General features: G+C 38.2%; 1 protein-coding gene across 1 annotated transcript; it reads left to right on the plus strand.

Annotated features, from left to right (window-relative positions):
* The first annotated feature begins 18,339 nt into the window (after positions 1-18,339).
* LOC130640671 (uncharacterized) lies at positions 18,340-19,937 on the plus strand. The gene is made up of 2 exons (XM_057447190.1): positions 18,340-19,133; positions 19,251-19,937. Exon 2 carries the CDS (start codon positions 19,276-19,278, stop codon positions 19,666-19,668), a length of 393 nt encoding a protein of 130 aa, XP_057303173.1. The 5' UTR covers positions 18,340-19,133; positions 19,251-19,275; the 3' UTR covers positions 19,669-19,937.
* The last annotated feature ends 1,591 nt before the right edge of the window (positions 19,938-21,528 follow it).

The following is a 21,528-nucleotide window of genomic DNA, read 5'->3' on the forward strand; positions in this document are numbered from 1 at the left end:
ATTTTTCCACCTCCCCAACTTTTTCTTGTACTTCCTTACCCTTTCCGCCACCTCTCCATACCATATCTCACTCCATTCTATGATTATCTGCTCTAATATCACCTTCCTCGCAATTCTACTACGTTCTGAATTTAAAGGTAGGTTTCCGCTCAAACGAATGCGATCAAATCGATCGATGGCGTTTTTATGAAAATTGGTTTCCATTTACATTCGACCCTGCCTCGATCGATGGAGACTCATTTTAATTTATTTCAAAACAATAACACAAATTTGATATGATATAATGATATTGACAATGTACTTAAAATTTCATGACTTATAATGACGATAAACAAAAATATTTTTAAATATTCTTCTCAAATTTCTTATCCATTTCCCTACAAACTCTTTGCTTCATGAGTCTCTCTTCAAAACTTTTCGAGAAAGTGTCCCAAAACACTAAAATCCGCGAACTTAATCTACAAATGTTATCTAACTTCCTCAACATTCATCTGCGAATAATCACTTATCAGTGTTGCATTTTAAGCAATTTCATCGTTTAACGGATACTTGTGTTAAATAGTGTTTGCTATTGCTGCATCAAATATGCAATTAAATTTTCGTTCGTTTAAAATGTTTTTAGCCATTTTTCTGTCTTTTTCGCTTTTCAGTGAATGTTCATTTCGTCGTCGAATTACATCACGTGGGTATAAATCAGTTACATTGAATAAATTTAAATCGATCGACGAAAAAGTAGAAAGCAATCCTACTTTGAATTCGATCTAATTCGACCGCCAGGTCGACGTCGATCGACGAAGATTATGCAATGTTCTACATTTTAATAACATCGATGCGATCGACGTTGATTCATTCGTTTGAGTGGAAACCCGCCTTAATAAGTTCTGTAATAACATGAATTGTTCGCACATAACTCTTGCCTTCATTGTCCATATTGTACAATCCCAACACGATGTCTATACAAGCAATACTAACATGCTTTACCTTCAAACTCCGCCATGACTTTCTTTTCATATCGTTTTGGTTATGGGGTGATAGCTTCCTTAGTTTTAAATAAATCTTTCCTTTGAATTCCCAAAATGTAGCTTCTCTCATTCCTCCTTCCTGTTTTCTCAAATACTATTTTTAAATCAATCATCTCAGCTAGAAAGAATGGTTTACTTAAAAGACCTCGAAATATTTTATTTTTTAGTGAATTTTGTTTATTGATGGACAGTGTTACAAAATGTTTTTGTCACAATGGGTAAAAGCTGCTTTTCTAATGTTTGTAAAGTGTTTTTTAGCTAGTCCAAATGTAGATAAAAAGTGCAGGAAAATTTTTATATTTCTGCACTGGTAAAATAGCAGATCCACTAAATTAGGAAATTTATGCCACATGAAACTTGTGTTGTTTATAAAAATGTAATTTATATTTATAACATATATATTTCATGTTTTTTTGTCCCGATTTTGTTTCTGTTTTCATTCACACACGCTTTCGTGAAAGCAGTACTACAAAAGCAGAAGTGTTATTATTAAGACGAGAGGTAAGCCATGATATATAAAATTTGTATTTCTCTTTTAAATAAAAAATTTGGAGGGTTGTAAAGCGTGCAGAAAATTTTGACCTTATAAACAGGGTAAGTTCACTCATAAAGGTAGAAATACCTTATAAAAATGGCTAATATATATGTTTCTGCTTTGATTTTTCTTATCTTGGCTTTTTATGCATTTTAATAAGTTAACGCCTAACTTTGTGGACTAATTTGTTTAAACTTTTGAAGCCGCCCTTTTACAATTTGTGTTGAGTTAAATTACTTACAATTGAATGCCTCAGTACATCGCTTATATGCACTGATATATCTAATCAAAGTACAAGGCTTGTTTCTTTCCTTTATCGACACCTACAAAATTTGAAACTAGCGGACTCTTCAGACAGAAATATATATATATATATATATATATATATATATATATATATATATATATATATATATATATATATATATATATATATATATATATATATATATATATATATATATATATATATATATATATATATATATATATATATATATATATATATATATATATATATATATATATATATATATATATATATATATATATATATATATATATATATATATATATATATATATATATATATATATATATATATATATGTAACTAAGTCGTCCTAATGTATTACTATTTCTTACATACTCTCACATACAAACACCAAAATTAATATTTTAATCGGAGCAGAGCATTATGACTTTGTATATGGAAATGTGATCAGAGGACGAGTTTATGAGCCAGTTGTCATCACATCTTGCGTTCACTGCAACCATCAAATTACATTTGCAGAAATATCTCAGCGACGAACAGATAAAGGATGTGATTGAAAAGTTACTTCGAAATTTATATGTAGATGACATAACAGGTAGTCTTGACAGTTGTACGCATAGAAAGCGATTTTGTCATGTATTCAAAATTCTGCTTAGCAAGTGGAGGGTTCGAGTTACGAAAATAAAGTAGGAATGATAAATATTTACAATCACTCATAAACATGAAAGTATTCATAAGGTATTGGGACTATATTGGGATACCAACACTGACATTGATTAATATGTTTGTGATAGTATTGTGGCATTGTGGTGGATCAAACAGGTTCATAAAAGATGGACATCACAGGAACTAATTATTTCATCGGATATTTATGATTTAGGGGAAGAAAGTAGTTCATTCGTAGTAGCTGATTATAATTCTGAAAAATAGCGTTATCAGTAAAATCATTGATTGTAGGAGGCTTGATTCCATTGGTTAAGAGTTACGGGGCGTGTGTGGAGATATATAGCACGGTTGAAACGTACCAAATTTGAAACAGTAGAGTTAACAGTGCCGGAAATAAAAGAAGCAGAAAAACTTTGGCTGTTATATAATGAAACGTTCATTTTAAACTCGGAGAAATTTGAAAAGTTTTTTTTATTCAAAGATGGCAGTAGTTTGTTGAGAGTACGTACAAGAATTTATGACATTAAAGTGTCTAGTTAGGACAAAAAAATTCCAATTTTCTTACACAATGACAGCTATTTTATTTATTATTTTTAATGAACACGGATCGGTATGTCACAGTGGAGTTTCTGCTGCGTTAAATCATCTACGTTCGCTTTATTAGTTAATACAAGGACAGCAAACGGTAAAACAACGGTAAAACAAATTGTTCATAAAAAAACGCGCGTTACGACGATTTCATTCACAGCGTGGTTTGTCAAGTTTATCCGTTAGCGATAACAAATGGTACTTTATACTGAAACTTTTTCCTTGGTGACGAGGGATTTATGACGATTGATTTGCTTAACAACATCGTACTTGAAAAGGATCATGTCCAAAGCGGTCCTTACGTACAATTGCAACAGAAATTGAAAGCGCAATGTCGACGATGACCCGGACTATAATGTGTTAACCCCATATCAACTCATTTTGGGCGTAATTTGCACGAAAAATGTTGCGACTTAAATCTTCGAACAGAATGTTATAATGTGGATTTTATGAAATCCTTTAAACAAATGGAGTTAGTCATGAAACATTTTTGGAATTGATTTTATAAAGAGTATAACATTGGCGAAAGTTTGGTCAGAGACGTCGTATTAATAAAATATCCAATGTGATAGGATACAATCGAAAAAAGGAAAAGTAACGAACGTAAGTAAGTAATTAACGGGAAGTTTTAACGTCCTTGAGGATTCCATCCTAACGGTTGGCTCTTCCTCCCCTCTGACTGTAACTATGTTACATTACCGCAAGAGATACGCATAGCATTGCTCTAACTTGCTTGCCTGCCACACAAGCCGGTTAGCGGTCAGTAGATGGCACTAAAGGGCTGACAACACTGGATTTAAAGTGAGCCAGAGTGGGGATTCTAACCTGAACCTTATGATTACAAGTCAAATGCGCTAAGAGCAAGGATGAGAGATAGAGAAATGTATGTCCTAGCGCAATCCCTAAAACGCACGCGCGCACGCCCACAGCACAAGTCCCTAATATATAGCGCCGGCCTCCCGCACAAGTCCCTATTAATCCATCACCATCTGATACAATCTCATTTTGATCTCCAAATTTTTCTAGCGCAATTTCCCATAATATTCTACGCGCATAAGGGGAATTTCCTGATCGTAGTAAAGAGGGAAATAACCGCGTTAGTTTTGAGCAGAATGAAATATTCCGACAATCTTAAAATTTTATATAATAAAGAGAAATGGAATCATGCACTGTAAAACAATTACGAGATATCGCAAAAGGTCGTGGGCTATGTAAGGGCGTTCAAGGGGTGCGTAAGAAGGATCTTCTCCAACACATCAAAAACGATATCGCAAGCCAGGAGCATTGGACGTTGACGATCTGTTCCATATGATCGCATTTATCCCAGACTGCTTCAAAACCAGAAATGTGTAATGGGGTCATTGCAAAGGAGCCCCTGATGCTACTGCTTGTCCCGGATCGTTTTAAAACGGAAGACATGTGCAGCAAGGCCGTTGAAAAAGATCCCGGGGTACTCCAATATGTGCCGAACCGGCTCAAGACGCAGGACATGTGCAACAAGGCTGTTGAAAAGGATCCCTGGGCACTCATGTATATCCCAGACCGTTTCAAGACCCAAGACATGTGTAATGGGGTTATTGAAAAGGAGCCCCGCGTGCTCGAGAATGTGCCGGATTGGTTTGTTACCCGGGCATGCTATCAAATAGGAAGAGCAAGCTCAAATGGTGAAAAGGATATCGCCAGAGGAAAGCCGAAAAGGATAGAATTAAGGAGGATCTTTTTCCATTAGCCTGGCATCCAGATAGGGTCATCGCTTGGTGCTTTTCAGAGGATGAAAAGTAGATCTTAAAAAATTATGGTGGTTGGCTTAGGCTTGCAGCAAAATGTTGCAAGATAATACTACTATAATAAAGATGAGTTTCAAGACGCAAGACATGTACAACAAAGCTGTTGAAAAGCAGCCCTATGCGCTTGAGTATGTACCGGATCAATTCATGACGCAGGACATGTGCAATAAGGCTGTTGAAAAAGATCCCGGGGTACTCCAATATGTACCGGATCAATTCATGACGCAGGACATGTGCAATAAGGCTGTTGAAAACGATCACCATGCACTCGGGGATGTGCCGGATCAATTCAGCACGCAAGACATGTAGAATGGGGTTGTTGAAAAGGATCCCCACATGTTCAGTAAAATACCGGATCATATAAAAACGTAAGACACGTGCAATAGGGTCGTTGAAAAGTATCCCTTTATGCTTAAATATATGTGAAATCTTCGGACCTTGTTGGAATGTATATAAAATGGTACTTTTTACTGGTGCTCTGTAGAATTGTGCGATGATAACATAGGCGTCAGGTGCCCCATGAGATACAATCCGCCGCAGGTTAGTACAAAACATAAGACGGAATCTGGATTTTTTCATGTGATGGAAAACATGGCTGCTTATATGGGCGTACATGACGACGATGACGGGTATGTGTACGAGGGTTACTTTTGTAGTAATGCGCGCTGCCTTGCTTAAGTGGAGGAGCAAAAGCTGTATGAGGGGGGTGACTTGACGCAAAAGGAATTTTTTGGGTTGGTTTGAAATATCCATGTCTTAAATATCTTACAACCATGTTGTAAGATACTATAATAAATGTGTATCAACTATCAATATAGCTTGAAAAGTGTGATCTTTATGACCTTTATTACTGCCATTGGTCCCTACAACTTGTAACCCTAGCATGCGTACAAGAGGAGGAGAGGAAGAAGTATAACAAGCAGAGAATCCAAGACCTGTGGGAGCGTCTTGATGACCTGAAGGATGATCGTCCCTGTAACTGTAATAAGTAAAATGGAGCATTGCAACGACTGTGAAAGGGTACTCGATGCATACGACAGATGTACCTGTGGACGTAGGTTTGTAGTAAGCAGTAAAATCTTGTGCTGGTACTGCCACCATGAATATAACGGGGGTGGTTGCGTATGTACAATAACATGCAATTCTCTGAAGTTATTCGAAATATACAATAAAAGAAGATGCTACAATTTGAGAACGAAATTGTCAATCCAAAACTTTTCTACTCATTTGCCGTTACCTTCACAGACATTAATGGGGGTAAGGATAAACGGTACATTATAGGGTACAATACACATGATCTCGTGGTTGCCTTGAGGGTGAAAACACCTAAAATCTGGTCCGCGCACGGGGTGACACGGTACCACGCCAACGCCGTGCCAGCAATGAGTATCGATTTTGAAGAGTACCCCGATTGGGTTGCAAAGTATCGGCAAATATGGCAAAAAATTGAAGAGTTAACGGAGAAATTGACGACGGAGCCCGTAAAAAAGGACCGTTATGTGAATGCTAAGCTCAAATACTATAAGGATGCAATTACTACTAAATTGCTGGGTGAGGATTAGAAACCATATATTCTATAGGTTCATTCAGGACCTATAAAATATAATACAAATTAAGGCTTATATTCAGGTGGAGACTCCACATAGTGCTTGCATACTGTACAGATTGCAGTTTTTTTAATATTTCATCTTTCCCTTCCTCTCTGCCCTTGGCAACCAACTATGCCCTCTCCTGTTCATTGATAGCTTTAACAATTCTATTGAAGCGCTACCGCATTTGTTCTTTCAAAAGCATATATCTTTCTTTTTCACGGCTAATCCGACTATACTCATGGTCACTGATAATGCCATTCTCCATTGCCTTGCTACAATAGAGTTTAATTTTTCCTCCGCGAGTAGCCTTATACTATAATGTTTTTTGGACTTAACACGCAACCGTTTAGAGGCATTTCGGAGACCAGCCTGCCCTATTCCGGCGGCAATCGCAATTCCAACCATTGCACAGGCCAATGGGACCCCCACGCCCGAGACCATAGCGCCAATCCCCAGCCCTGACGTAATAACACTTACGCCAAGCAGCCCATGGTCTCAGAAGCGTACCACGTATTGTGCATTTTGAATTTTTTGCCAAGTCTATTACGCTCCTTTATTTCATTCCGGAGATATTGTTCAATTTCCTCGATATTCCTGAATCTAAAGACCTGTCCCTCATCCTGATCAGAGCCTTGCGCAGGTGCACTCAGCAAACTCGGATAAAGTTTGCTGATATCACTCATTTATTATTCTATCAGAATGCATATGGTAATATTGAAGAACGTGACATTTTTCTCATGATGGTAGACGTCTGTTAGCATAAACTCGAGAGGTCCGTGGAGTCCTTTAGTGGAAGGTAAACAGGGGTATCAAAACTCCAGGTTAACATGTCTCCCCAGGCGTTCAATTCTTTGGTGGGAAGCAAGGCCAGAACTTTGGACTTTTTGCCATCAAGGAGGCAATCGTCCTCATCCAACTGGGGACAAACGTGTCTTAATCTCATGTACGTATCGGTCCTGTATAATGCATCGTAGTCAACCTTCATATAATACTTCTTATTGGGGTCATACGGTAGACCTAACAGCTCCTGCAATGGTCGATGAATCACCACCGAGTACCCGTCACTGACACGTAGCCTGCAAAATCCATTTTTTAGCACAAATAGTTTGATCTTGTCCTCTGCCCGACCTTTGACAAAGCTAAGGGAGAGTATCCGGGTTTACGTTGTCCTGATGCTGGGGTCTCAAGCAGGTGCCAAGGTATCCCTGATCGGGTCCGACGCAGACAACTACACAGCGAGGCGCATTCTGGTACAGAAATTTGAGGCAATGATCCAACGTCAGGAGAATGCAAGCCATGACATCACCAAATTTAGAAGGTATTGCAGTATGCCAGGACCCCTCCCATGCATACTCCCGATCATACTATACAGGCTATACCATCCATACCTCCTAGGCCTACTACATCGCCCCCCATACCCGAACAGCCAACACAAGACCAGCATGAGGATACCAAGACTGTCATGATCACCATAGGGGTGGGATCATCCTTGCCTATATATGGTTCCGAAAATAGGTCTATCTGATATATAACACAACAAGGCCGGCTACCGCCGCGATGGCTTAATACAGGTGTTTTGCAGCATATCCAACGACCGTTACCGCTGCCCTCAGGAGGAAGGAGACTATAGTGCCGATGACTGCAGGCAATGCGGCACCCGCCTTGGCCGCTAGATATTTCAGGAAGTTCCCAAGCCTTTCAAGTTGCTTTTGTACGAATCCTTTTCCGGCCCCATCCGTGGCATTTCCTCCCGCGGCAACTGCTGCGGCGCCTCCTCCCCCCGTAATGGATATTATCATAATGCTTATCAACAGCCCAATAGCAGAGACTATACTGGCTATGGTTATACCCTGTTCCTTGAAGAGTATTTTTAGCTTCTCAAACAAGGACGTGTCATCCGCGGCAATTTTCATCAGCATATCCTTGATGGAACTCAGCTGGCTATAAATCTGTTGCCTTTGTGTTTTCTCCGATTCCTCGGCGGTCTCCTTTAAATCAATCCATTTTTCAAGGTCCTTCTTCGCCTCTTTTATCTCTTTATCGAGACGTTCCTGGTTCCACTGGCCCCCATCTTTTCCAGCCTTCCGTTCCTCAAGCATTTTCAACTTATCCCCCGCCGTTCTAATCTTGTTCTCAAATAGGATCTGCCTTGCCCGCAGTACCTCCAGGACGCCCTTAATAGTTTGCGATATCTGATGGAGTCCAATTATTTCACGTTCATCAAGGCCTTCGATGTTCCCCCAAAGCAGTATCTTGAATAAGTCTTTCCGACTCGTCTACGAAAATCTCGGCCTGTCTAATCCATTTCAATGTGTTCCTTTGTATGAGTTTCTGGGCCCTTGCTTTACCTCCCTTAATGGGTGTTCCGGTATTATAATCTTTAAAGCCCATAGCCCTCACGATATCTACCTCCAAATTTTTTACGATAGCATTGAGGGTCAGGAAGCCCGTACGATCTTGCCTCATAATTTTTTCGGTAATATCCTCCCTTTGAAAAAAGATGATTTCCCTCCATACTAAAATCAAGATTATTTTTCATGGATACTGTTTCGATCCCAGAAGCATCCCTAATATGCGTGTATAGATCGTTGACCTTTGATTCTAAAATTTTCCACTTAGCATCACCTGCCGGAATGCCATGATCCTCTCCCCGTAGCTGCCCCGATGTTGATGGAAGCTGCTGCGTTCCGGGGAGCCGCGTCGATTGCTGTGTATCCTCTTTCTCACCCTTATCATCTCTACCAAACTCTTCCTCCGGTGTAAATACTGGATTATCAGCCATTTGTTTACAACATTTTCACCCATATAATAAATAACATAAATGCATATGGAAATTTGATGGATCCCTATGTAGAAACCAAGCAGCTACTGGGCATGAAAGGACGTCGGCAACGTGTCCAGATCTCCCATACACCCTCAACCATCAGCCAGAATGGGGACCTGTACGTTGATATTCCAAATATGTCTCAGAACGACGTTGTTATACCTGGTACCCTCAAGTCCTATTTGATCTGACGCTAACGGGGACCAATGCAAAACGTACCATCGTGTCGAGCATAGGCAAAAGCTTTGTGAAAAACCTGCGTATTACCCTAAATGGTAAAGAGGTTCAGAACATATCTGATTTTAATATACTAGCCGTATATAGGGACTTCTGGCTACCAGAGAAAGGTCGGGATAACAACGTAATCCTCGAAGGCATCAATCCCAATGATGGTACAATCAGGGCTCTACAGGTCAAGGCAACTAATCACGTTGGGACCGATGAGGAGAAGGCCATCGTTAAGGCCTATGGGAACACCTTTTGCATACCCCTTGGAAAGATGTTCGAATTTACCCAGGACCTCCCATTCTACCCAGCGGGACTCTACGACAGATTGCAATTCATCATAAATTTTGTGCCTTACGGTGACGTCATCAAGGACGAAGGGACGGCAGCCTCGGGGTTCACGGCGGCCAAGGCAGCTGATTCTGCGTACAAAATAACCAACATTAGGCTTAAATTCGATAAGATCACTCATGAAAGGTCTGGCCAGCGCCATGATGTCCCGATATACAAGATTGGCTTTGCCCTATGAAAGAGTACTTAGAATGAAGGTTGTTGAAATAAAACAAGAAGCCCGATGGCTTGAAGATTTCCGCCATCAGCATAGATAATAAAAGTGCAAGACTATCCTCAAAGAACAAGAACGCAATGCATATTATCTGCAACGAAAGTTTAACAAGTTTAAAACAAAAAGAAAACAATAAATTCAACCCAGCGTAAATATCTTTCGTTCTGAGAGCGAAATTGATTTAAAGTAGCCTTTTTAGAAGATTTCGTAAACATCATGTTAGAGAAAGTTTAAACCTGACTGCGTCATGATCACTGAAATATACATTTTTCACGAGCGTATTGACTTCTAACGTGTTGAGGACATTCTCATGGACATAGATGTGGTCAATAAGTGAACCGGATATATGAGTTGAAGAGGTTACAACTTGTTTATATTCAGTGAGAAAATCAAGGAAATAGTTTCCGTCACTAAATGCATTTACATTAAAATCTCCGAGTATAACATCAACGATTTCGTTTCCCAAAAAATGTTGAATAAGGTATAATGACTCATCTCGATTAAGAGAATTTTTACGATATAGAAGAAGAAAACTAACAGCATTCTTTTGAAACGTTTTCTTCGTTATTTTAAAAAATATTGCACCTGGAATTTTTAACGATATCAAACAATTCTATAGTTTCATTATGACCAAATAAAAGACTAGAGAACCTATCTACATTGTTGTTTGGGATTATAGTAAAGTAATCTAGTTTTGTGTGGCAGCATGAATTAATTTATATCTGAGTTTCTGTTAGGCATAATAAATAACTTTGCATGAGAACGCGGTCGGACTTAATATCATTTTTATGTTTGTTGTAGGATCTTGTATTAAGCAAAGCTACTTTTATAGAATTTTCACTAATTACGCCAGTATCTTTTGATGTCAATTTTGAGTGTTCTCGCATATAATTGTATTGCTCGGTTGCTCTTGTGTCTGATTTAATATCTGGAAAATGTCCCCGTCAGGTATAAACCCTCTAAGCTCGACTTAATGCAACATACATTTGTCCTGAGTTAAAGGCTCGTTTCTTTATTAAATCAAAACAAACAACAATTTTATCAAACGTTTTTCCTTGAACCTTGTGAACAGTACAGGCCCATGACAGCATTAGTGGGAATTGCATTCGTTTCATAGTAGGTGAAGTTAGATTCTGTTTATTAAATTTGATTTCCTTTTCTATTCTGCTTATTGGAATAACATTTTCTTGTATAGCATATGGATCTGTTCTCATAGCTTTAACTCCTTTACTTTTGTCTTCCATTTTTAAATATATTTTTGTTACTTTTCCTAATCCATCGGTTTTTATACGATGAACAGTCCCAATCTGTCCATTAATAAGCTTATCTGATATGTGGATATTTAATGTTAACATGACTCTCGCGTTAAGTTTTAAAAGAAGGTTTTGAGCTAGTCCACCTGTCTCCATTTGAGTGCGGCTATGGAGTTTTTGCACCATTGACACAGGAATATTTTCTGGAATTTTGTCAATGGCCTCGATATTTATTTCATCCGATCCTATACTGTTTAGCATCTTTTTATTGTGTTCAGAGGCAGGTTGGTTTTCAGCAAAGATATGAATCGCGTCCTTAGGGTAGTTTGGGTCATTTTGAAAAATAAATTTAGATTTTAGTAAATCTTCGTGTTGCGTTTCTAAGTTTCCCACTCTGGTATTGTTTAATAATTCAATCAAACATTGATCACCACGCTGCGTCATAACTTCTGTCAGTTCAGCTTAAAATATTTCCACCAATGCGAAAGATTTAGCAATACATCTTTGTAGTCTGCATAAATTGGTCTTGCTTGAATTGGTGGAAGTTGGTAGAAATCCCCACATGCTATAACGGATATTCCTGCAAATGGAATGTCATCTGAGTATCCAAATATTTCAGTTAGCCGTTGGTGAATGTGCAACAGCAGCTTGTTTGAAACCATTGAGATTTCGTCTATTACGAAAAAAACTTGTTTTGCAACATGCATCTCTTTTTATCACTCAACTTAGAAATGTTTTTAGTAAAACTTCTATCAACTGGCATACCTAAAGCTGAATGTATTGTGTTTCCCTCTACATTGATAGCAGCAACACCAGTTGGCGCCAGAATGAGAATCTTATCTTTTTCTAAGTTCCCTGCACGATAAGAAAGTGCTTTACTTAGCATGTCAGAAATTGTTTTTATCAAATGTGACTTTCCAAAACCTGCACTTCCTGTTAGAAAGATGTGAATTGGCTCAATTTTGTGGTGTGCGTTACATGCCAAGCCTTTTGTGTAAGTTCTAACCAAATCATTTACGACTTCAAAAACTTGCCTTTGAGCTTCGTTTAATGTTCGAATTTTTTCATGAAGTTCGCCATTAGAAATTCCAGGTTTACTAACCGATGAAATATTATTCCCAATAACTGTGACGTTTTCGGTTTCATTTGGAACTTTGTCATTGCAATGGTAATTTATACTGCTCATCTCATCAAAAACATCGTCATTTTCTTGTTCAGCGAAGGAATCAAGATTATTTACATTCGTGTGAAAATTTATCATTGCTTCTTCAACAAGTTCACCAAATGGTTCGCATATTCTTTTATTTGTATTTTTAATTTCTAACACACAGTTTTCTAATAATTTCCTAATAATTAAGTACCTGAGTTTTGCTTAGCAATTCTGCTCCCTGGCGAAAAGGATAAAACATAAAGAGCAAAGGATGTGCATAACCTTCTGGATTTTTCTCTCGACTAGGCACATGGTACCTTAAAACACACTTTTCTTTTCGTGAAGACAACATTTCTTTTGAGGACATAAGAGGTAGATTTTTCGGATAAGGAGACTCCATGTGAGTATCAGCTAATATTATTTCAAGTACTACTGGTTGGCTGTCATTTTTATCTTCTGTTTTCGGTTTTATTTTCATAGAGTAGCTTGACAAGAACTCGGCATAACACATTTGTTCCAACATAGGGTATTTTCTTTTTTAAAATTCCGTTTTTCGTCTATCCATGTACCTATCCAACATATTTCTTTTAAAAATATCAGTACTGTCTAGTGGCAAACTTAAAATCTCTTCTTCGTTACGACATACCCTATATCTCTTCTCAGGAATGTTACTGTTTGCAAAAACTACAACAGGAAATGTCTTTCGTAACCGTATTTCTGGCTTTATAATAGCAAAAGCTTCTTGAACTGACATTTCACGATGATTTCGATACGCATTTGCAATTGATTTCATTTGTAAAAATAACGAGTCGCCAGTTTCTAATGCTTGTGATGCCGCTTTTTTCATTGCTTCTGAAGATTCGTCTTTAGCTTTAGATAAATAAGCACACATGTAAGACACTGCTTTATAATAATCAAGAACAGGCTGAATGTCTATGTTGGCTTCCCATGCCATAAAGAATTCGGTAAAATAATTATTTATAAAACAGGAACCCTTGGAACCCTGGAAGCCTTCGAAAGTGAATTTGAAATCCACTATCAGGAGATATGCTCAGTGCATTTTCATACTCTTCTTTTGTAATGGCTAAACTTTGAAGAATTTCTTCAATTGTACCTGGTTGGGTATAATTAGGTTAATCTGGATGCAGAATATTGTTTAATCTTGGATTCAAATTTGAATCAATGTAAGTTTTTACTTTTTCTAGAATAGTGTTCCTTTCCTTTAGTTGTGTTTCCCTTTCTTCCTTAGAGATGTTGTCAGGCAAAGGCTCAGCGACAATTGTATGGTCTGTAAAAAATTTCCCGAAAGAGTATCGACAATTCTTGTTTTTATACTTTCGACAAGGTTCGGAATGAGAATGTGTTTGATATGTCGAAACTAGTTTGTGAAGAACTGGGTTGCTTTCTTTACTAGGAAGCTAGCATTTAACTATGTTATCCACAAAGGCAATATATTCTTTCTTATTATCGCTATCTAAAATTGGTGCATTGACAATCCATAATAAAGAGTGGATGTGTGGGCTACCACTTACTTGAAATTCAACTCTAATGGCATAGTAGTTTACTATACCTAACAGTCCGTTGACAACTATCGTTTTAAAAAAGGTCTCAACTCAATATTGGAAATGTCTTGCTAAAAGAACTGGATTACTGTTAAGAATCTCGGTTCGTTGATAGTAATTTAGATTGTCGATTTCTTCTTCGGATATGTCATTTCGTTGTAATTAAGTGATGATTTTAACCAGTTCATTCAATCTTAAATCTGCACAAGACAAAGTCATAAAAAACGTTGCAAGTCCTAGCTGTTTTACAATAGCCAAAACTTCAAAAAGAAATCGTTTCCAATATGCAGGAGTTCCTTTCAACGTGTTCATAAACGTGAAAGCGTCGTCACTGGCGATAAACGACTTAACTCTTTCTTTAAAATTTGAAGACATCATTCCTGCTGTAAGATTGTCCACTTTAATTTTTTGCATAGCGATATTTATGCGACTATTCAAATTAAGATCTTGTGTCACTGCATAAGCAAAAAGTATGTAGTCACTATCAGAGGCAAACTTTTGTCTATAATTAAATAATCTTTGGTTGAAATACTTTGTCGGGGAAAGTGGTACTTCTCTTTTCGTGTGATATCCGAATTTGCCTGTTGGAAATAGATAATGGTGGGAAAATTCTTCACAATGCTCATCAGAAATTATTGGTATGGGAATTTTATTCTCTCCTGGAGCAATAACAATATTTCCATCATCAATTTGGTCATGTGGAATAGTTGGAACAAAAGATGTTTCTTGGCAAGGCAAGCGATATTCGTTTAACGGATTTTCATTCTCTTCTTCGCTATCGTCCAAGTAATCCTCATTCTTGGTTTTTCGTCACTGATATTTTTACTTGGTGTCGATTCTATTGCAAAATCAATGCTCATTTCATTTTCACTTTCTCTAGTTTCAAGTTCAGATGTTAAATTAATCCAAGAATGTGGTATGTTTGTGAGATTAATTTCAATGTTTGCATAAAGAGGGTTAACTAGTTTTAGATAATAAAGGACTTCTCGAATAACATCTGGCCTTACAGACTCTAAGTAAACGTTGGATTTGAAATTGAGTTTCTTTTTTAACGCAACTTGCACTACACCATTATTGTCCATTCCTCTTGGCATTATTGCAAATCGTTTAAATAAAATTCTTTTGGATATAACGATTTTTTCCAATCGTCGTAATGTTTCATTGATTCTGGGAGATCAAATATTTGAAGATTATTAGATACAGCCTGGGAAGGAATTTTTCCTTTCCTAAGTTTCAAATGACATGTTGTACATATATATTCTTTGCCATCAAAACTTTGTACTCTGAAACGAAAGTGCTCTTCCGAAATGGCAGTATAATCGACCGCTTATACAAAGAACGATTACATGTGATAAAAATATAAAATGGTCCATTCTCAATGCATTTTTTAAATTGGTTTATTTTCTCATTAGAATCGGGCAAATTGTTAATATGCTTATGTTTGATTGCTTTACCTTCTTGGGCTGCATATAGTTTCTTTGCAGTTTTTTGCGTTTGTTGGCCATGCTCAATGTCACGATATTTAGTAATGGACTCTCATTGCCTTGCTTGGCCCTGTTCCGTTTTTTATATTTGCTTATCGACGCTTTTAGTCTAGCTTGGCCCTGTTCTGTGTTTTGGTAATTGCATACCAACTCTTTTAGCTTAGCTTGGCCATGTTCTGTTTTTCTATAAGTGTTTGTTGACTCTTTTTGCTTTACTCGGCCTTTCTTGGATTGACGGTACTTTTTGTTCTGATCTAGTTTTCCCTTTCTACGAATGGAAAGCATAATATTGTCGTTATCTGTTTAGTTGTCAGTATTTTAAAATATTGAGTTTCGAGACACCGTCCTTGACCAGGGGACACATATATTTCGCGTATGTAGTTTTCAACTTGTTGAAATGAATCAAATTTTAAAAGGACTGATGTACCACATTCGGTTATTTGTCCAAAACTATTTCGGTTATGAGGATCAAATAAATAAATTTGTCGATGACCCCAAATATAGCAAAACTAACGCCGCCTATAATGCCCAACATTCCTTGTCCTTTTTCGGAATGTGATGAAATATGAAATGTACGTAAAGTAGTGCTATTATCTATAACAGTATGAGAAATATTTTCAAAACTTTGTATTTGTATGATCTCGTTTTCAACAGTCAAACTATTTTGGAGGTCACTTGCACTCAAGTACTGGTTTGTGTAACCTAGGCTCGTGTACAACTTTGTTCCTTCGCAGAGGATATGATCAAGATCACCTGGGTTCCAGAAAGAAACCTTTTTAATAACCGACCAAGCGATTGCAAATAGGGAATTACACATACACTGCGTGCCAATAAAAGCTCCAAGCCTGACAACCCTTTGATGAAAAGATCCCTGTACCGATTTTAAAACAGAGTAAGGCCCAGGATTAGTTTACACATCACCGGAAAGTAAAAGTACCATACGCAGCAGTTTCTATACGCGGGGTTCACAATAGCAGTGGTGGCGTGTGGCCAAGAAAAACAACCTTTAAAAACTAGAGAAACCTCTGTCATATTATTTAATAACCACATAGTTTCAGCGGGCTTAATAATTTCAGTAAGTTCACCAATGAGTAACCAATAGGTTTACCATATGATTCTGAATATCTGATAAGTCTGAATATCTGATTGTCTAAATATCTAGCTTTTATACTCTGTCGAGTTTCTTCTTTTTATACACTGTCGGGTGTTGGTTGTGAATGTCGAACCTAAAAATAAGAAAAAGAGATTCATTGCGTGCATTTCTTCATGACTAAATATTTATGCGGCTATTTTTGATTTCCGCCGACGAAGGCGGAATCATTAAAATCGGGAGATAGAGATATAGATAGAGAAAGCCCAGAGCTTGGACGCTTAAATCTAAGCCAAAGCTTAAATCCTCGTTTTGACAGATTTCTTTCTGAGAACGAGGCTAAAATGAGTTTTAAGCCAATAAGAATCCTGACAGTGCAACAGATTGATTTATTATCCAATGAACATACTTTATTTTAGAGTTTATATGCTATCGAAAGTTAAAGCTCGTGCAGTGTAGCATAATGAAGATCGTCTTATAATGTGCCATCTTTGATGTTATTGACGTTTCCCTTTAATAATTACGTCACTTCCTTCTGTACAATTTTGCAAGCATGTAGACTAAAGCCCGGTTCAGACTTACTTGCGTCTGCGCTGCGCCAGTGGCGTACGCATGCGCAGTAAGATTTCTTTCAGATTGGCGCAAGAGTGACGCAAGAACGACGCAAGCCGTTCACATTTGCGCAAGGATTAATAAGAAAGATTTTAACAAGATGGACGACGAAGACCTTCTGATATATCTTGGCTACATACTTTTAAAACGAAGTTCTCGAAGAGAAGCTGAAAGGAAAGCTCGAAGAAAAAGATCAATTTGGGTTAGGCAAATTTACAAACAAAGAGAAGAATGTGGTATATATCATACCCTGGTACAAGAAATGGCTTTGGGGGATCGAGAATCCTATTTCAAGTAAGTATAACTTACCAACCATTACTGCCATTACTAGCAGTGATAGTAAAACCAGTTTCAGTATCTTTAATTTTGAAAAAAGAAACTAAGTAAGTAATCTAAAATCTACTTTCCTCTCTTTCTCTTTCTCTCTTGTAGGTTTATGAGAATGTCCCCGGAATCTTTCCAGTACCTGTTGAATGTTATCGGACCAGAATTCTTCGAGAAGAGGAGGACGTCTCGCTTCTTTTGCACCAGCTCCACTTTTGTTTAAAGAGTTCCACTTCTTTTTCGCTTTCCCATACTTGCTTCTCAAGTTTCGAAAAGCTTTTTCGACTTCGGTAACTAAAATAAAATCATAAAAAATATTTGTCTATGGTTTGGTTATATTCTTGATATAAAATGGGCGAAAAGATAGATCAAAGTCCTCTGTCAACCATTTATGTCCCTCAAGACTTTTAAAAATTTTGTATCATAGCCATCGTTTTAAACTTAAAAAGAACTTAGGATAATTAACGAAAACGTTGTAAAATACAACTTGTTTTTGTTCAATGATCTCAACATATATTTGGATCTTACCATTCTGTATGTTAAGTTCTTTTGCCACATCTGCCCAAGCTAATCTTTTTTTGTTTTTATCTCTGAAATTTTTATCTTGCTTGTCATACAAAGCAGGATATTTTCTTACTGCTTTTGCGAGTCTTTCTTCACTTTCAGTAGTGTACACTAGTGGATTATGTTACGCAAGAGCGCCGCAAGAGTGCCACAAGCGCAAGCGCAAGCGCAAGAATATCAAAATTTTTTGATATTTTTTGCGGTTGCGTCGCGCAAAAGCAGTAAGAAAATATCCTGCTTTGTATGACAAGCAAGATAAAAATTTCAGAGATAAAAACAAAAAAAGATTAGCTTGGGCAGATGTGGCAAAAGAACTTAACATACAGAATGGTAAGATCCAAATATATGTTGAGATCATTGAACAAAAACAAGTTGTATTTTACAACGTTTTCGTTAATTATCCTAAGTTCTTTTTAAGTTTAAAACGATGGCTATGATACAAAATTTTTAAAAGTCTTGAGGGACATAAATGGTTGACAGAGGACTTTGATCTATCTTTTCGCCCATTTTATATCAAGAATATAACCAAACCATAGACAAATATTTTTTATGATTTTATTTTAGTTACCGAAGTTGAAAAAGCTTTTCGAAACTTGAGAAGCAAGTATGGGAAAGCGAAAAAGAAGTGGAACTCTTTAAACAAAAGTGGAGCTGGTGCAAAAGAAGCGAGACGTCCTCCCCTTCTCGAAGTGCTAGGGTGGTTGGAACCATATATCGTAGAAAGAGGCACATCATCCAATTGAAGCACCAGTGAATCTGTGGCACAAGAAGAAGATGACGACAGGAAATTATTCGAAGGAGAACAGTTTGACCAGGAAGAAGAAGATGGAGATATAGAGGAAGATGGAGGAAATGACGGTGACAACGAGTCAGTGATATCGGAACCAGTAACAAACCCACCACCTCTTCCGTCCAACAAAAGTAAACAAAACGTTTCGGATGTCACGGGAAGACAAAAATTTCAAAAGGGCGCAACTAAAAGGAAGGCAGAGTTGGAGACTGACTTAATGTATAAATGTATGTATAAATCCAATGGAATTAACAACTAGCTAACTAATAATATGGTTGAATACAATTTTTCTGAATCTTAATAAATATAAACATTATTAAATAAATATTATTTTTAAAATTTAGCCGCTATACTACAAGCTGTATATAAATGCTAAATGCTCTTTATGATGGGGCAAGAAAGACCCTGATGGGTGAAGTTGAAGAAAAGGCAAGGGAGGATCATGCCGAAGACGGGCAGCAGCCGAACCAAAATTTCACGCCTCAAAAACATAAGCATGCTCACCATAGAACCTTCCGAAGTTTCCGCATCCCCGGCATAGACGGTACGGATGTTAATGGTTACTTGGGGATGGTGCGATCACACGTGAAAACCCTGGTTGGGAAGCAGGTTAAAGACATGGGGTCTGCTAAGGTGCGGTGTTTCCTCTGGATTTTATGGAAGAAGCCAGTGGATGGTACCAGCGAGTTCATCGAAGTCGATAAAGTATTCCACAGCAACATGACACGGCCTTTCAGGGTACCGTCGTGGACGAGGTGCTAGATACGATGTTTGCCCAAGTCAAAACGCATGTGGAGAACCCAGCGCTGCCCAAAAGTGGCTTCACCATCGGTCGAATCATGCATCTCGACGTGGACTTCCATAAGCTACGACTAACAAGGGGTTCCTCATATATCAAAGCACCCAAGTGGATAGCCACTAAAAGGCCATCATTAACCCCGCGAACAAGGACGAAGAGTGTTTCAAGTGGAGCATGATAGCTGCTCTGCATCATGAGGATATAACCAGCGATCCACAGAGAATCAGCAAACTGAGACCATATGTGGAGCGCTATAACTGGCAGGGCATCGAGTTTCCCACGAGCATCAAGGATATCACCAAATTCGATAAGAACAACCCAAACATCGCGGTGAACGTCTTGTACGTGACGGGGAAGACTTTTAATATCCTGCGTCGATCTACACACAACGGACGCGAGAAACAGGTTAATCTGCTACTCCTCGCGGACGATAAAAAGAGTCATTATATAGCCATCAAAAATCTCTCACGGCTCCTGGGTAGTGAGACATCAAAGAATCATTCAAAGATGCACTTCTGTATGAACTGTCTGCAAGCCTTTCCAACGGTTGAGTCGAGAGACAAGCACTATGCCTACTACAGGGACAACGAAGCGGTCAAGATCACGATGCCAAGCGAAAAGGAAAAGTGGCTATACTACAAGGATGTTCAGCAGCAGTTTAAGGTACCATTCACCATCTATGCGGATTTTGAGAGCCTGTTGATCCCAATGAAGGAGAATGCGAAGAAGACCAAGACGAAAAAGCTGAATAAGCATGTACCATATGGCTGGTGTACATATAGTTCCTTCGCCTATGGTGATATATCATATCCCTTACAGAGATACCGTGGTAAGGACTGTGTGAAAATGTTCGTTCAACACCTGGAGGATGAGGTAAAGCGGCTCTGCGCTACTTTCCCACAGCATGGCATGCTTTCCCTAACGGAGGTGTTACAAAGAGAGCATGAAGCGGCAAAGACTTGTCATATCTGCATGAAGCCCTTCGACGGTGACCCAAAGAACCGCAAAGTTCGAGACCACTGTCACTACACGGGTCTATACAGAGGTGCCGCGCACAAGACCTGCAATCTCAAGTATAAGATACCCAACTGATAGCTATACTCCTCCCATACGTCTTGACCATCTTCCGTTATTTGAGATACAGACGACTAATAATAAAGATGTCTGAATTAGCTGAAATTTTCAATGTTGTTCATACCCCGACAGAAGCGCTTAAGCAACGTGAAAAACTTATAGACAAGCGTCAGGATTTGAAGGATGCAATACGTCAAGGTAAACAGCACCTTCTATCCAAGAAATGCACAGAAGGTTTTGCACTAGGGCCTTCCCGACATTCGAAACCATCGTGCGTTTCGTGTTAGTACCCATTAGCTCCAGATCGAAAAGGAGTTTGATACTGCCTGAAAATATGACAACATTTGGTCCAAGTAGGGGCATGTCAACACATAGCTCTGTATTCTGACTAATCTTTGGCTGCATGTGCGACACTTTTACTCGCTGCTTCACGCCCTTCATCGCGAGCATTGTCCTTAATTCCTTATGCGGATCTAATATAGTACCGAATATGTTACTCATATTTATTATAGTTTAAGGCTGAAATAAATGCCGATTAATCCAATATATGAAGGAGACGATGAAGATACTTCGTTTACACCAGAAAAAGACATGACGGAGCAGTCTGTGGAGGGATCTATCAGTATGCCCAGGGTTCCGAGTATGGAGTGGGCCGAGACAGAATGGACTGAGAAAGACACCACGACGGGGAAACAACAGGTCACGGCAAGGCAGGAGCTACTAAGATCGAAAGTTGGATAGCTTTTACG

The sequence above is a fragment of the Hydractinia symbiolongicarpus genome, chromosome 4 (genome assembly GCF_029227915.1).
Source record: "Hydractinia symbiolongicarpus strain clone_291-10 chromosome 4, HSymV2.1, whole genome shotgun sequence".
NCBI lineage: Eukaryota > Metazoa > Cnidaria > Hydrozoa > Anthoathecata > Hydractiniidae > Hydractinia > Hydractinia symbiolongicarpus.

Bases quoted from the DNA above. Each gene is read 5' to 3' on its own strand.
- LOC130640671 (XM_057447190.1), top strand. From the start codon at position 19,276: ATGCTAAATGCTCTTTATGATGGGGCAAGAAAGACCCTGATGGGTGAA.